Source organism: Sinohyriopsis cumingii, chromosome 7, assembly GCF_028554795.1.
Source record: "Sinohyriopsis cumingii isolate HCF-2022 chromosome 7, ASM2855479v2, whole genome shotgun sequence".
Classification (NCBI taxonomy): Eukaryota; Metazoa; Mollusca; class Bivalvia; order Unionida; family Unionidae; genus Sinohyriopsis; species Sinohyriopsis cumingii.
In genome coordinates this window covers 40,351,233-40,368,031 of record NC_142967.1, presented here as the reverse complement: position 1 = coordinate 40,368,031, position 16,799 = coordinate 40,351,233, and the positions used below count along the sequence as shown (strand labels likewise).

Genomic DNA, 16,799 nt, shown 5'->3' with positions numbered 1-16,799 from the left:
AGGTTTAAGTCTTAATGCATGTAATCCTGTTTGCTGAACAAAATATTTATTCAGAATTAGTTCTTTAGGGCCACATATACTGCATGGTATATTTTGTTTTATTCCTTGTAATTTAATCGTGGTAATTAAACTTTACATATACGGTAGAGGAATGTCAGGTGTTAACTGGCCGAGTTTTTTTGACGGAAATGGAGATGCGATTTTGTTTGCAGAGAAAATTTCACAGTGATCATTCATTTAAGCTAATTGGTGACAATTTTATTCTTTTAATTTTTTTTTTATACTATAGTACTGTTGTAGTTGTTTAAAAACATCTGAAATTTACTTGAATAATGTTTAATTTTCACGTTCTATTTACTGAAGAAGAAAAAAAGAAAAAAACTGTTGTGTGATATTAATTATTTCTTCCAGTGCCGGATTTAGACGTGTGTGCGTGTGATTTGAATTTTTAACGTAGCTTTAACAATTTTTCAGTCATATCACTACGATGTCTGCAGTGTGGCAGTTTAGACTTTGGATTGCATACGTTATATCTATTTATAAATGGTTTGGGGTTGGGTTTTTTTTTTCTTCTGACAAATGAAAAATGACAGACATAATGTAATAATCGGGACTTCGCTGCGAAAAATTTAGAGATATTACGAGATCGGGATGTAGATGAGGAAATACCACCAAAATCGGGAGGTTTTTCTCCCGGCTTGAGAGTTGACACGTATGAACTGTCTGGGCTTGTGGAATTTCAGTCAGGGCTTGAGTTTATTTAAGTCACCAGCCCGGGGCCTGTGCCTAAAAAAAATTCTTTTAGCACTGACCAGTACAGTACATAAACTATTATATCAGACTGCAGATTCAAGTTTTGAATGTGCAACCCAAATGTGGTCTCCTCCCGTCTGCCTCGCTCGCCAATGTTTATGTTTGTATTCGAGGACTGGCTAGTATTGCGTCACGGTACCACGTGATCTGTCATCTCATTAAAACTCGGAAAAACTCGGCAATTTACGGAATCGTGGTGACTTCCATGCAATAAAATCACTACCCGCTTACGATATTTAATTTATAAACATGACAGTCGAATTAAAATCTGTAGAGAATTACATACGTAGAAGGAAAATTTTGATTTCTAGTCTCCTTTAAGATATGTTATGCCCACCAAGTAAGAAAGTGCAGAAATGTAGTTCTCGTATTTTATTTTGCAAAGTGTATGCAGTGCAAGCTTATGATTATTATCTTTATGTCTACGTTAATACTTAAAGTGCTTTTTTCTTCCTGTGATGTTTAAATTGTATACAATTGTCTTGGTTATGAAGTTTCCAGTCTTTGTCGTATGCTGCTCTGGTAACTGCACAGGGCTGTACAAAGGATTGCGGGTCAGACTACTGCTGTTAAACCTGCATTATGTTAGCCAAATACGCACCCCTTATCTTCATTTTCTCATATCTCTCACTTGCCTGCATCCGGCGAGTGCATGTTATCTTTAAACTATAAGTGTGAAGGAAGTTATGATATGGGATTAATAAAGGCAAATGAATTGCACGTTGGTTGGCAAATAACTGTTTTAGCAGAAGTTGTAAATGTTTTAAATCTTCATAATTTTTTTTAAAAAAACGAACACACTAATGTACCTTCGATGGTTAGTTGAAAATCCCTAATCTTTTCACGTGTTACCTAATGTGATACAGGATACCTTTAGACCCACAACCACCACCACCACCACAACCACTCCGACGCAATAATCGGTACCCATCGTGGACTATACATAAATCAAGAAACATAAGGTAATAAACACTTCACAGTCCGTTTGCTCGTTAACACTATTATCTTTAGTTCTCTCCATCTTAATCAAAATCGGAAAATGTCAGAGTAATTGAAATTGTACCATGAATCACAGAGAAGCGAACCCCTGCAGGATAGTTGCTTGAATTTTAGTCCAATGTCTTAGGATGAGGAAACATAACGGACAGATAGACAAATGTAGAGGAAAAGGACGAATTTACTTATTCTTTTTTCAAGTTTGTAAAATGCTCAAAATATACAAGAAAAATTAATGAAAAGGAAATGTTACGTAAGACAAATGGGAACAATTAAACTGTTACATTGGTTAGGAGATGCGCAAAGACACTTATCTACACACGCACTCACGAACAGATACCATAATATCATCTTTCGAAAAGTGGAGAGCTATAATAAGATCAAGTAGCATTTTCTTGGTCTCGAGGTTAACTTATAATGTGTTGTCAACAGGTTTTTAAGCGTGATGTCCTTCCCAGTATCTGATAAAATAATCATAACTGTCGTCAATTTCAAGCTCGAGTCAACCTGTTATCATTCGATGTAATTAACGGATATAATAATAAGATTATAGAGACACATCATCATACGATAAGGTAAAGAGGTGCTTGTAAATCGATAAAATTTTTGTGATAACCGACTTTGCACGCAGTTTCTTCACGGAAACGAATCTTTACACAAGGAAACAATCACTCGTAGCATCTTTTATCGGTCACATCTGCGAAAGGAGGAGAGTCATGAGTCATCCTCTTCTGCACTCCGAATTACAGGTAATATATACGAGAGTGGGGTGGGTATATTTATAGGTAATGTATACGAAGATGGGGTGAGTAACAATAATATTTATGGTATCCGTTTTCCCCTAGATTTAGATGGTTCCTTTTCAGGATTCCGTCTTTAAACATTCTAATAGTGGCTTGACCAATTTTCCACGTACAGTATTATATCCGTCGGTAAATACCTCACTTCAGTTTGATATTATTAGAGATACGACAGTTTCTTCTTCATCGTTTTCTTTTCTTCTTTTTTGTGGCTTCTTCTTGCTTTTCTTCTTCTTCTTCTTCTTCTTCTTCTTCTTCCTCTTCTTCTTCTTCTTCTTCTTCTTCTTATTATTATTATTATTTCCATCATCATTATCGTCACCTTGTTCACTGATGTATTAAGGACCCAAGCTGTTCAGTCTTTTTTTATACAGTTGATAAACAACCCTGTTCCGATTCTACTTTATTAAATTTTAAAATAATTGCCCAAAGTTTTTGTTTCAAGTACGTATGTCCAATTTATAACTGTTCAAAGTAAGTGAGAAGTGTTTTCTTGCATTTAACTGACACAGTATTTGTATTTATAATCTTTTGGATCTAACGTTTCATAATTCTTATTTCTTGACAACTATTAAATTATGAACTAGACGTGCGGAATCAAGGTTTCCTGCACGATATAATATTAGCTCTGGTTTAAAATTGTAGATTTGCTTTCCACGACCAACATATGGCATTTTTACAAGGTTTTCATGCATGCACTTTAATTTCACAATAATATATCATGATAAGGGAATGGATGTGATGGCTCAATTATTGTTTTCCTTCACATTTAGTGATTATTATGGCATAGTCAGATTCTTAAAGGCAAAGTTATTGTACCAAACATTAGCATGTTACATAAAGAATGCTCAAAGTCATCAGTTCTAATTTATCATGCCTTCAGTGAGACTTTTGTTGTTGTTGTTGTTGTTAAGTTTAAGGAAATTTGTTATTAGTATTTTCTATAATGGTATTTGTTACTAGTTGTTTTCTTCAATGGTATTTGTTACTAGTGTTTTCTAAAATGGAATTTGTTACCAGTGTTTTCTAAAATGATATTTGTTACTAGTGTTTTCTAAAATGGAATTTGTTACTAGTGTTTTCTATAATAGTATTTGTTACTAGTTGTTTTCTATAATGGTATTTGTCACTAGTGTTTTCTAAAATGGAATCTGTTACTAGTGTTTTCTAAAATGGAATTTATTACTAGTGTTTTCTATAATGGTGTATGTTACTAGTTTTTCCATAATGAGATTAAACATTTAATGAATGGTCGCAATTTAATGTTTATAATATATACATCTGGATCACTTTCAAAACAAAGAAAATTAAAAGAAAAGAAAAATAAACATTCAAGTATAGAACTTAGATAGCATTAAAATAATCTTTTCTATAGTACTGAACCCAAGGCGAAGTTAAAATTTTGCTTGTAAGTCAAAATTAAAATGATAATGTATACAACTGGCCCTTGTAACGAAAGTAACATACGATGTTTAATTGAACGCGTTCTGAATATTTTATTGTAAATTTTTGGTTTCTTTGAACCAGCTAACAAATTTAAAGTCAATCGATGGGCAAAATAACATTCTATAAACTGATCGGCCGCTGTACTGGATGCACACCGGACGTATGTAGATATATGCGTGACGTATGTTTGTAATTATGCTCGCACAAAAAGAATAAAGAAATTATAATTTTTTAATGAGGAAATTAATAATTTAATTACTAGAAATAGAGAAGTATACAAAACTGTTACTTCCCCTTAGTAACGATATCCCATCTATAGAGGAAGCCAACAGGAAATGACGTATATATTTATCCCCACCAGACGAAGTATATGCCTCCTGTTGGCGAAAAATAAAACATTATGAACTATGGATAGGGAATATTGAGATGAAACTATTGAAAACTAATTTAATGTTCAGCCTTATATGTGTGTACGATGCACTAGACTGTGTCGCTTTCAAAACTGTTCCGTTGTTTTGGCTTATTTTCAAAATTCCCGTTAAACAGGTAAAAAGGAATTAATGCTGACTTCCCTATGTCGCCCGACTTTGTAAAAAAAAATCGGCACACTTAAAGAATCCAAAGTCAGTTTCTGGAATTGACTTGCTTTGTAACAAAATAACTTTGTATTTAATATCCTGTCGGCAAGTTTAAGCAAGGAGTTTATTGCTCGCTGCCAGTTTTGTTTATTCATCACTCGGGCGTCTTTTTGTATGCCATATGTAACCATAGTTGAAGTTTGCAGGGTAAATATTATACAGAGCCAAAACTTGCTTTAATAATACTTTTGTAACACATGCTAGCGAAAAGGTTATCATTTGCACTCACAATGAATATATTTAAAAAAAATGATTTTATTTGCGAGATACCATTGTATAGTTAACCTGAATACAATAAATACAATCTTGGTTATTTTGAACCTTATAACTTATCAGGGGTGAATGACAGGTGCCTTCAAGCAATCGGGCGATATTTTCGTCTCTTTTTCAGTTTTGTTATTTGATATAAGCGATACACACTACAGTAAGGATGCATATGACAGCTGGCATCCGCTACGTATACGGAGTTCGTGGATGTTTTTTTCTTTAAAAAATTTCGCATGACGAAAAAAGAAGGAATGAATGATAACAATGCAAGGTTAGTTTCTTTATTTTATTTTCAAATAAGTGTTTATCTATTTTTTTGTACAGTGCGGGGGTGGTGAGGGTGGGGGCAAAAATTCAAAACAAAATTATTTCCTTTCTTGTTTGTTTGAAATAACGAAGCAAATCTGATTGGCAATAATGACTAGTAAAGACAATCTTTCAGTTCAAGCGCGCACACAATAAGACATCAACTCGAAAAATAAAAACAAACAATAAAATTAACTGGTAAGAGCTTCATCCTGCAGCAACTAAACACTGACAAAATGCTCAATATTATTCTCTCTCTCTCTCTCTCTCTCTCTCTCTCTCTCTCTCTCTCATGTAATCCAGTGTGTATTATCGGCAGCAGTGTTACAACCTGAAGCCTAAAATTAAATATATTTGTTATAATATCTCATGTACTGTACGCTACTCTTACAAAAATGCATACGTATTTTAGCATAAAAATAAATGTATATAAGTATTTAATTAGAATGAGCAAGATATGTCAGTTTGTGTTTTCTCTCATAAATATGTACGTTACGAAGTATGATTATTTTCTTTAAAAAGAATATCAAGATAGTTCAGTTTAAATTGGTTAATTTTTTTCCTAAAACCTATTATATTTCACAACCTGTAAAAATTGTCAAAAACATATATATAATCTTACATAATATCTACTTGTTGTTTGAAGAAAAAGAACTTATTCAAACTACTGTTAAGTTGGGCAGAATTGTCCTTCAAGTCGGGACGAATTGTCTTAATTTCGGCCAAATTTGGGCCGAATTGTCTTTTGGCCAAATTGACTATAATCCGGCATAAATGGTACAGCTTTCCCATCCCTCACCCTATTCGATCCCCCAGTTTCAACCCACTTTTTTCTTCTTCTTCTGGTAAACAAGATCTTCCGGAAAAAGAAAGATCCCTTTTGTCCAATGATCACTCGTTTGGTTACATCCATATGTAACACAGTGCACCACATTTGCTGTACAAAAGCACGATCGTAAGATATATCATATAGACATTTACGTGGAGAAATTAAACACTTGAATTGCTAGGTTGAATAGAAGGGATAAATGTAAGCCATATCCGTTTTTTGCACGCGGAAACTACCGACTGTTTACGGAGATTAACGAGTAATTGTTTCATGTTAAAAAGCGGATTTTCAAGTCTAATTAAACATTTTTATTGTGTGCATACATAACAAATGCGTTTTGTTTATGGTTATAATATCACAAGTTTGTATAATATAGGTGGCCAGTTACCTTTGAATAACAGTGACGTGAAAATGTTAGAGAAGGAGAACAGTGCTGCAATTGTGCAAAAAACGTAGCGTAACATCTGAACGTTCATAGGGTACTCCCCGTCTGATACAAGGTCCACATGGATGAAGTGTAAGGACTTTATTCTCTGTCATATCCTTCAAATTTGAAGGGGCTTCAGCCTTTTAAAGATGGTCGCGAATCCATGGAAGATGACCCACTATTTGGAAGACTTGTCTGTGATAGGTTAGAGGGAAATGGTTACGGTAAGGATGCTCTCTATACCGTAACAAAATATTTCTACTATCACGTGGATTAATTTGTCATTGTTTTTAATTCACTGAAAATTTATTTGAAGCTCTGTAAGCATTGTATAAGATGGGTCCCGCTTTTGTCGACGGCTCATAAAACCAGTCTCGGGTTGACATCTCCAAATTGCTATTTGACAAATATGAAACGAGTGAATAGACGTTTAAATGAGATCACCGCATGTGATGAAACACAGGTCTTCTTTTTTTTTTAAAAAAAATCCGACTCAAGAGAAAATAATAAAGTTTAAATCCGAAAAAAAAAAAAAAAGAGACCCAAAAAAATTACTCTACGTCGTCAGACTGTCAGAAAGGTTTAATGCGCATTATTGTTTTATGCAAATGGACCTGTCGTCCAGGCATCTGTGTCTGACACTGCCGGTGTTACTGGTCAGTTTTATTCCTACAAAATGCCGCCAAAAGTTGTGGAACACTACCGAACCACCTGCTCGAGCAATGATACCCGATGCGTTCATCTCTATGACAACGCACCAGCGTGTAAATCTGCTGCCGTGACAGATTTCTTCCAGGAGCACATAATCCAAACTTTACCGCATTCATCCTTGACTTAGATCCAAGTGATATCTGGATGAATTCCGTTATCAGAGTTTCGCTGATATACGAACGAATTTAAATCTGCCATGCAGGCGCAAGTGCAGTTTTCCAGTTCATGAATAACATACAAAAAATTGAATACATAATGGCATTTAATAATTGTAAAGGGAGAAAGTGTGTCATGTTCCTGGGAAGTACTTTTAGGGATGAACTGACTGACATGCTATTCACTAAAAAAGAACATCGTGCTACTCGAACTAATATTCAGAACTTGTCACATACCGCTCGTATAAGTTAAAGCTTGCAAGAAAGAACAAAGATTTCTAGACAAAAACAAAAGTGACGACACAAATATTTTCAACTAAACAATATGGTATAATTTAAATCTCGTGTTGTTCAGGTTATAAAAATCTCATAAGCGTTTTAAACTGAAGAATCTTCAGAAACTTTATGTCTTAAAAATATAAGATGTTTAACCGTAATACAAGAGGTAGAGTATTAATTTATTTGCATGTACTATAAATGTTTGTTAAAGACTGTTTCTTTGATCGTCTTTTGGATATTTTATTCAATAACTTCATTTCTCCATGTGGGATGTTGTTTTTAAGTTGAAAACCTGATGAAACATTCAACTAATTTTGGTGTAATTTTGTATATTTTCCTCGTAGACTGTACGTGCGTTATATAACGTCAAGTCAATCTATATAAAGTCAGGTTCCTTGACAATTAACTTCACATCGTCAAATTGGATGCTACCTGTAACTAACAGAGCTCAAGAACCACTCAGCATATCCTGAATTTAACTTTGCACGAACATTTTCTCAAAGACTTGCTCATGCCGTTGATGGGTTTAGTCTCGTTTATTCCATTTTCGATAGAGTTATGTCACTTGTCGAGCGTATTTTTGTCTTTACATATATCTAGACCCATTCAACATATTCTGATGGAATTGTGTAACAATATTGTCTTCTAAACATAGATGCGCGTTTTTTAAAATAGGTTTTGTTTCGTCTACATCATTTTAGATAGAGCTATGTTCGTTGTCAATTGAGTTCATATCTTTACATGAGATGTAGATAATCAATGTAGCACAAGAACCAATTAACATGTTCAGATGAAATTTGTCGTAAAAGTTGTTTCGTAGACCTATGTGTTTGTTTGCCCCTTTTTGGACAGAGTTATGGTCCTTATTAATCAGCTTAATAACTGCATCATTACATGAGATGATTTAGTGACGAGAGTTGGATTTCTAAAATTCCTCATCGTTATGTAGAGGAGTTACGGCTCCTGAATACTTACTGTCTCATGTCTTTGATTTCCTCCAAAATGGAGAGCTACTATTTAAGGCACAACAGAGTAAATTGTAGTGAGCGGGGACTTTTGCAACTCACATGAATAACTCAGGTTTATTTTATAATCATACTACATTTTGTGACAAATTCGGCCAAGTTGTTTTTGTAATTGTTAGTAATATTATTTTGCTATGCATTGCAATTAGTATAAATGCAAATTAACTCTCTGCAGAACCGATGTATTACAAACAAAATTGTAATTGTATTTATTTGGCTAATAGTGTGAACTGTTTATCCTTAATAATTTTCTCAAAATAAACAGATAAATAATAAGACACTAAATGAATTAGGACAGATAAAAGTGGTCTCCATAAAGCATGAATTTTGCCATAGCTTGTCTTTGTAGGGGCATTTTCACGGACGTGACATTCTTGTGAAGAAAACAAATAGGTCAGATTCCCCTTGGTACTGTTTCGGTGTCGGGATAGGGACCTTACAATGATCTTTCAGCACAGATGTGTGTGTGATTAATAACTGTAATAACTACTGCAGTTAATTTGAAAAATCATTTCATCTTAACTTTTAAATTTCAAAATGTTTATCATTTACATTTGTAATATAAAAAATGGTCGTATGAAAAATGTGTTTTTTCCCCTTTATTTATACCCAGTTGAAATTCTGATATGAATACGAAAAGTTGTAGTTGTAGTTATTGTTGTAAAATAGTTTCCTCTGGTTGTACTGGACATTTTTTTTTTGGAAAGAAGTAGCAGGTCTACGATAAAACCGAAGAGCCATTTGTCAGTGAACCGATCTCAGAATTTAAGAACAGATTTTCGCAAAACTAAAAATCAGAGAAGTTAACCAGATCACGACTGATTGCTATGGAAACAGTCATTGATTGAAAGATAAGTGTCATAAATACGTCAATACTAATCCTCGCATGTACCGACATTTGTTCGGGCCTTTCTTGTCAGCGGGTAACGCAGCCAACTTCCGCGGAATAAAGTGCTCTTGACTGTTGGTCGACTTTAGTTACAGCTCTTATTCAAAGTGAATATATTTGTTTTAAAACACCAAGTAAATGTGCACGATAATATAGTTTTGATAAATCTATTTTGGATTTGTTTTACAACGATTTAAGTGAACGAAGAATATAACTGGGTTGCAAAGCCACTGTCTGGTTGGACACAATGGAAATCAGATTATCGTCTGGACGCACAATTAATAATAATAATAATAATAATAATAATAATAGGTTCTAGCGTGGTTAAAGACATTATGGTTAAAAGGACCTCTTATTCATCCGATTCTTTGTTTCTGTCTGTAAATCATAAATATGTACTACCAAAAATAGTCACGTCTGCTCTGTATTACGACTCCGTCTCCTTAAACCAAGTAATAGTAAAAGATCGAAAACCAACAAGCTTTATAAAAGTCAACAAATAATTCATTTCTCCAGAATACAAAATGAAAATTTAAAAAGAACTAACACTATTGTGAATCAAATCCTAAGATAGTCCAAAAGGTTATATCAACAGTCTTAATGATTAAGTTCTAATTAAATGTCAGTGGTGTTCAAAATAAGATTCAACACTGAAGGTGCTGATGTGCCTGTAGTAGCCTGTGACGTGAAGATGTGCCAAACATTTTTTTGATGAATCTCAGTAATATAATCCAAAAGTGTTGTTATCGCAATTCACTATAATTTTAACTTAGTGTTTCCTTCTAAGAATATTATTGAAGATCATTTTGTATTTCCAGTGTCTAATAATTTAATAATTAAACACAAATCAAAATCGGAACACAGCAATACTAATGATTCTGCTAAAGATGATAAATTCAAGAATGAACAATTTTTCAAGTAAACAAGATTATTTAGTTACAAAAAATACTAAGACACAAATGAAGAGCCAGAATGTTGGTCAAAAGTACATTTCTGGAAAATTTCCAAGTTGTAAAAGACAAATTATGTTACTAAAATGATAATAAACAACGTGGTAAAAAAATATCAGGTACAACAGGTTCTTCATGGCGGAATTCCAATAACCTAGACCCAGACCCCCAAAAGTGTGTTTACCTATATTGATAATGATCTGAATGGTTTATTCCACTCTCAAAGAGATATATTAACTATGTTTTATTTGTTTACCAAAATCAAAACAACATCAATATCCCTAGTCAGGTACACAGTGATCTTGATCTTGTCTTGGTCAAGGTCAAGTCCTAATTACAATTATACATAACTTATAATTATGGCTAAAAAGACTAACAATCAATACAAATTATATATATATATATATATATATATATATATATATATATATATATATATATATATATATATATATATATATATATATATATATATATAACACCAGATTACCAGATTATGGTCTATATACATGTTGTCACGTCCGCTCAAAGTTTGATCTATAAAGTGAAAGATTTGCTATTAACAGAGAACTTGAAAAAATGTTTTATATGGACAGAGAAGGAAAGACTCACTTGAATGTCTTACGATCAGTATCTGTATTCGTTCCGCCAAAAAATACTTCAAAATATGACAATAAAGTTCCACATCTATATCAATAAGAAATGTTTCCCCGATTTCAGATGACTCATTTTTATATTATCTCAGATGCCACAAAGTCAACGGATCTGAAAGTTTGAGGTCGAACGAACAGCAACCGGGAATTCACTATGATGCAGACAACCAACTCATCGTATCTCTACGGACTTTACACGCACGACGGCTGGGGCAACACCACATTCTTTACGTATTTCGCCGAGTTCAACAGACCTTGGCGTGGTGTAGCGTATGTCGAGGCAACTTTTCTTGTCATGTTCTTCCTCATATCTCTGGCGGGGAACGTCGTGATTATTTTCAAAGTCATCAAAGACAAGAGATCTCGAAACATTACAGACTACTTTGTGTGTAACCTGGCACTAGCGGATGTAATGTACACTCTTGGTGGACCGTTTATAGCCGTCGTGAGAATCACAGAAACATGGACACTGGGTGAATTTATCTGTCACGTTCTGGCCTTCATGGAATGCCTCTCAGCTTTTGGCATGGTATGGACAATGGCCGCCATAAGTATTGATCGATATATCTGCATCAACTTAGATATGGCCTCATCCAAGAGAATTCGACCCAGAAGTGTTGCTCTCATTTCGGTCTTCATCTGGGTTTTTGTGGGAGCACTATTCATTCCGATCGCTGTTTTCTTTTTGGTGGTGGATGCAAAACTGGGAGACTCTCGCGTTAAGATCTGCACTCTCGTCTGGCCCAATTCAGAAACATTACCCATAGGGAGTCTATACGTCTGGATAACATTTGTCATGGGATTTCTTCTGCCCTTGATGATTATAGTAACTAACTACATCCGGATCTTCAAAAAGTTTTGGTTATCTAGTCGAGCTGTTGCCAATGCACAGATTCGCGAAGTGAGAACCGGTTCCATTGCTCAGAAAACGCGCATAATGAACCAAAAGAATTTAAAAACTGTAAAAATGTTGGTACTTCTCGTTATTCTGTTTATTCTTATGTGGTTACCAACCTTTGCAATGTTCGTTGCAATAACCCAAGATTATGCTAGTAACAGAATGGTATTGCCATCATCTGCAATGATATTAGTGATTCTGCTGGGATTTATTAATGCTTGTATAAACCCCTTCCTGTACGGTCTAATACACAACCGTTTTCAGGGCGGCACCTCTCTCTGCCGATGTTGCTGCCATCGTCGACCTTCCTTGGTAAAAGCACGTAGTCGCAGCAAGAAAATAATTTGGACTGTACGGCAAGAAACATGAAGAGTCATATTTCGACGTAAATAGCGAGAAACATATAGAGCGGCTAAATTCTGAACATTGTTTGACATGCATTGAATGCTTTATGCATAACCTGTAGCCTTATGTAAGTACATGTAACTGAAATATTACGGTAGCCAGTATAAAGTTTTCTAAATTCTGTCTATAATTATTTGCAGTGAGTGAACGATCTTCGTAAATTTCTCTTTGTGTGTCGAAACTATATATATATATATATATATATATATATATATATATATATATATATATATATATATATATATATATATATATATATATATAATAACAACACCAACACGTAGAAAGCGTGACCGGTTTCGCTTTAATGCTTTTTTCTGTTATATTATGTCCCCTGTTTGCAATTAGTTAAGAATATGTTTATATTGTTCTACTTTGCAGAATAACTTAGTGAAAGTATAAACTAATATCATATAAATAAGTTTACTAATTCTTTAAAAGTGAAAGTGCATTTTTAGAGTAATTCTCATTATACTATGATTAATTATTTATAAAATACTTGATAGTAAGTATTATGCACGCCATAATGTTTTATTATATAAATTTAGTTCTGATTATTTAATAGAACATTCGATTATTTTTTTAAATACAAGACGGACTGGGTTTTAGGCCTATTAGGCGCTCCAAAGAGAAAAACATAGGCCCCACCCCCCGTAACCATAAATAACAAATTAATAAGACAAAACAGCACAACACAAAACACAATCTATTAAAAAAATGTACGTGTACTAAGGTACAATACAATACATAACCTATAGTTATACACCCTATCAACAATTTGACATATTTACTCAATTTCACTAATTTCTAACGCGTACAAAATTACAAAGTAAGCAACCACCAACTCCTCTCCTGAGTGAAATGGAATGCAAGAATACGGCAGAAAGCTACACACTAAAAACTCTCGAAAACTTTTGCTAATTACCGGTTCACCCAAAGTGCCATCCGGGAATACTGTCTACAGTTTGGTAAGGGGTCACAAACCCAATATCCCTTTTTCTCCGATCTCTAAAAAGACAATATCTGTATCAGCTCCATAAACAAGAAAATTATGCAAAAATTATTAATGGTCGCTCTAGATCGCCCCTCGAACTGCAGAATTATGTCTCTCGGTACACACGATCGATGTAACCAAGGCATCCTCCCAAGACAGGTGACTAAACTGTGTCCAACCACTAATAACTGCATCCTCCTCTTATTCTTGTATTAACTCAATTACTCTAATTACTAACAATTGCACCAAATTTCTACACATGTTTTCAATCACGTCCGCGTGATTGAAAATTTCAATCCTTTTTCAGACAAAAAGCGTCAAGATGCTTCCAAATGACACAAACTACATACAAAAGGGGACGTTTTCCATCAACGTCCGCGTGATGGAGAATTTCAATCCCTTTTTGTACATGAGGAGCCAAGGTACCTACTCACAACTATTTGCAAAATACACAATAATTTAAATAAGCACTTAATCAGAAATGAATATTTCCAACAAAACACGCAAGTAAAATCCAAATCAGATCAATTAATAAGTGCTACGGCACTAAATTATACTAAGCCTATAAGACTAATAACAAACCAAATAATTATGCTAAGGCATAAAACAGAAACAAGCAACACGCACTCACAAACAGAAAAACAACGCATTATAGACACCTTATTATTCTTGACTTTTGGATACAAAGGATAAGCCCTTTCAAAAATGTTAAGATCTAGACAAGTAACAAAACTATATAGAATTTGACTTAGATAATGCCGTCCATACAAACAAATGGGGACAACTTACAACATATACACCACGAACAACACACACTGGACATTTTGACTCTGGCAGAGTCACTAATATCAAAACTATACAAGTATAATAAGGGGAAGAAAACTACACCAGGACTATCATAACCCTCGAGGGGGCTAGTACTATTCAAGTGCGGAATATGGAAATCAGGCCCACTGCCAGCCCAGGAAAAGGGAAGAAAGTACATTTTTCCAAACTCTAATGGGATAAACAAACTTAAAATATATGACGAACAAAACAAAGAGTAACCCTGCTAAATTCTTTATTATTTTATTATTTTTGAAAACACAAACATTTATAACACAATAGTGAGTGGACAGGGAAACCCATAGCATACAACACTATTTAGAAAAAACCAGGGTGCCACTTCAAAGTCCTAACCAACTATATATGTTGGGATGGGGCTAAGAGGTGTCAACACCTTATATTTTCTTTTAAGATTTATTTATTTATTTATTTTTTATATCATATCTTTAATAAGTGTGCATTATACGTAATACAAATACTAATAAAACTGTTTATTTCTATTTAGTCATATATATATATATATGGTAAATGACAGTCCTTTCAAGTACAATGGATCCAGCAAAGGGTACGCGTGTGTCAAGTGTTGACTAAGATCCATGCAATCAGCCGACAGCGAACAGTGCAAAACTAGTCTAACTTGCTTAAGCGTTTTCGATTCTAAATGAATCTTTTTTTTTCTTCTCAATAACAAATACGAAAGAGACTTGACAAACACAAAAATGATAGAAAACACGTTGAGGTTACAAAATTATGCATGACTATTTCTTCAGTACTGCTCACAAGAACAAAAGGAGTTCCGAAACCAGGAAAGAAAAATAATCTTACTGGATACGCCGCCTTAGAACATTGAAATCAAGCGGTTTAAGCAAAAAGAATAGAAAAGACAGCCGCGTACAAATAAAATCATCATCGTTTTGCGTCGGCACATTTTCATTTAAATAATTCTTTCAATCTGCTTATTAGTCACCGAATAACCTATAATTACTATTTACACAATGAAATATCGGAGAAAATGTCATGTACAATTTTGTAACCTAAACGCTTTTTATATTTTTTTCCTCTTTTTTCTGGTTTTTGTTTGTTTGTCTTGCATTTTGAAAAAGACTCATTTAGAGTCGAAAGCGCCAGGGGTAAGCTATATATATATATAATAATTAGGACTTTGTATAGCGCCTAATCTTTAGAAGCTCTAAGCGCTTTACAACATTAGACAACACCTATAACATAAAAAACATATATAATGATATGATTACGAAAAACAAACACCATGAAATTAGAAAACATAAAAAACATGCTGAAATATTTAATGTAGGAAACATTATTAGGTCTTTAAGTTTGTTCTTGCAGTCGAAATAAGTGAGTTTTGAGAGCACTCTTGAATAGGATCACTGTGTCTTTGTGTCTAAATTCAGTGGGCAATTCATTCCACGTTGCTGGGCCCTGGTATGCAAAAGAACGTTGTCCATATGACTTTGTTTTCATAGTGGGAATAATGAGTATACGATTGTCAGAAGAGGAGCGTAAGCATCTTGCTGGTGTGTAAACATGGATGAGGTCGGATAGGTATGTTGGACTAGAAACGTAGCACAGAGAACACATTTTGTGTTTGATTCTGGATCGAATGGATAGCCAGTGTAGGGTACAGAGCAGCGGAGAGGTGTGCTCTGATCGTGGCACTCTAAGTATGATCCGAGCAGCTGTGTTCTGAACTTTTTGAAGTTTCTGGAGTAGATATTGAGATGAACCAGACAGAACTGCGTTACAATAGTCCAGTCTTGAAAGTACTAATGAACACACAAGTGTTTTAGTGGCATCAACTGAAAGATATTTGAGAATGGAGCTGATGCGTCTCAGCTCAAGATATGCAGCCTTGCATATGTTCATGACATGTTGGTGCAATGTGAGAGTACTGTCCAGAGTAACATCTAGGTTTTGTACTGATTGTGTGAATTTAATGTTGGTGTTGCTGATATTTATTGTTTGAGGTAAAGGATGGGAATGATAAAATCTTTGTGTTGTAATCAGAATGGCCTCAGTTTTATCATGATTCATCTGTAGCTTGTTACATGTCATCCATGATTTCACATCAGAAATGCACCTCTCTACATCTTGGATGGTAGCATCAACTTAAGCTGGGTGGCTATATTTGTATATTTGGGTGTCATCAGCGTACAATTGACGAGACACTGGATGATGATCTATGGCACTTGAGAGGCGGCTGAGTTTATAGAATGAAGAGAACAGGTCCAAGAACACACCCCTGTGGAACACCACAACATATATTAACTGGGCTGAAGTGTATTCCATTTGCAGACACAATTTGTGTCCTGTTGACCAAGTAGGACTTGAACCACAGTAAGGCTGTATCATGAATGCCAAATACATGCTGGAGACGGTGAAGTAATATATCATGGTCTATTGTGTCAAATGCTGCAGACAAATCAAGGAGGGTGAGGACTATAATCTTTCCGCTATCCAAAGCAGAGATGATGT

At 34.4% G+C, this 16,799-nt stretch overlaps 1 protein-coding gene across 1 annotated transcript; it reads left to right on the top strand.

Annotated features, from left to right (window-relative positions):
• Nucleotides 1-2,303: 2,303 nt before the first annotated feature.
• LOC149795080 (free fatty acid receptor 4-like) lies at nucleotides 2,304-12,583 on the top strand. Its single transcript, XM_089964030.1, has 2 exons — nucleotides 2,304-2,558; nucleotides 11,277-12,583. Exon 2 carries the CDS (start codon nucleotides 11,339-11,341, stop codon nucleotides 12,449-12,451), a length of 1,113 nt encoding a protein of 370 aa, XP_089820156.1. The 5' UTR covers nucleotides 2,304-2,558; nucleotides 11,277-11,338; the 3' UTR covers nucleotides 12,452-12,583.
• Nucleotides 12,584-16,799: the final 4,216 nt, after the last annotated feature.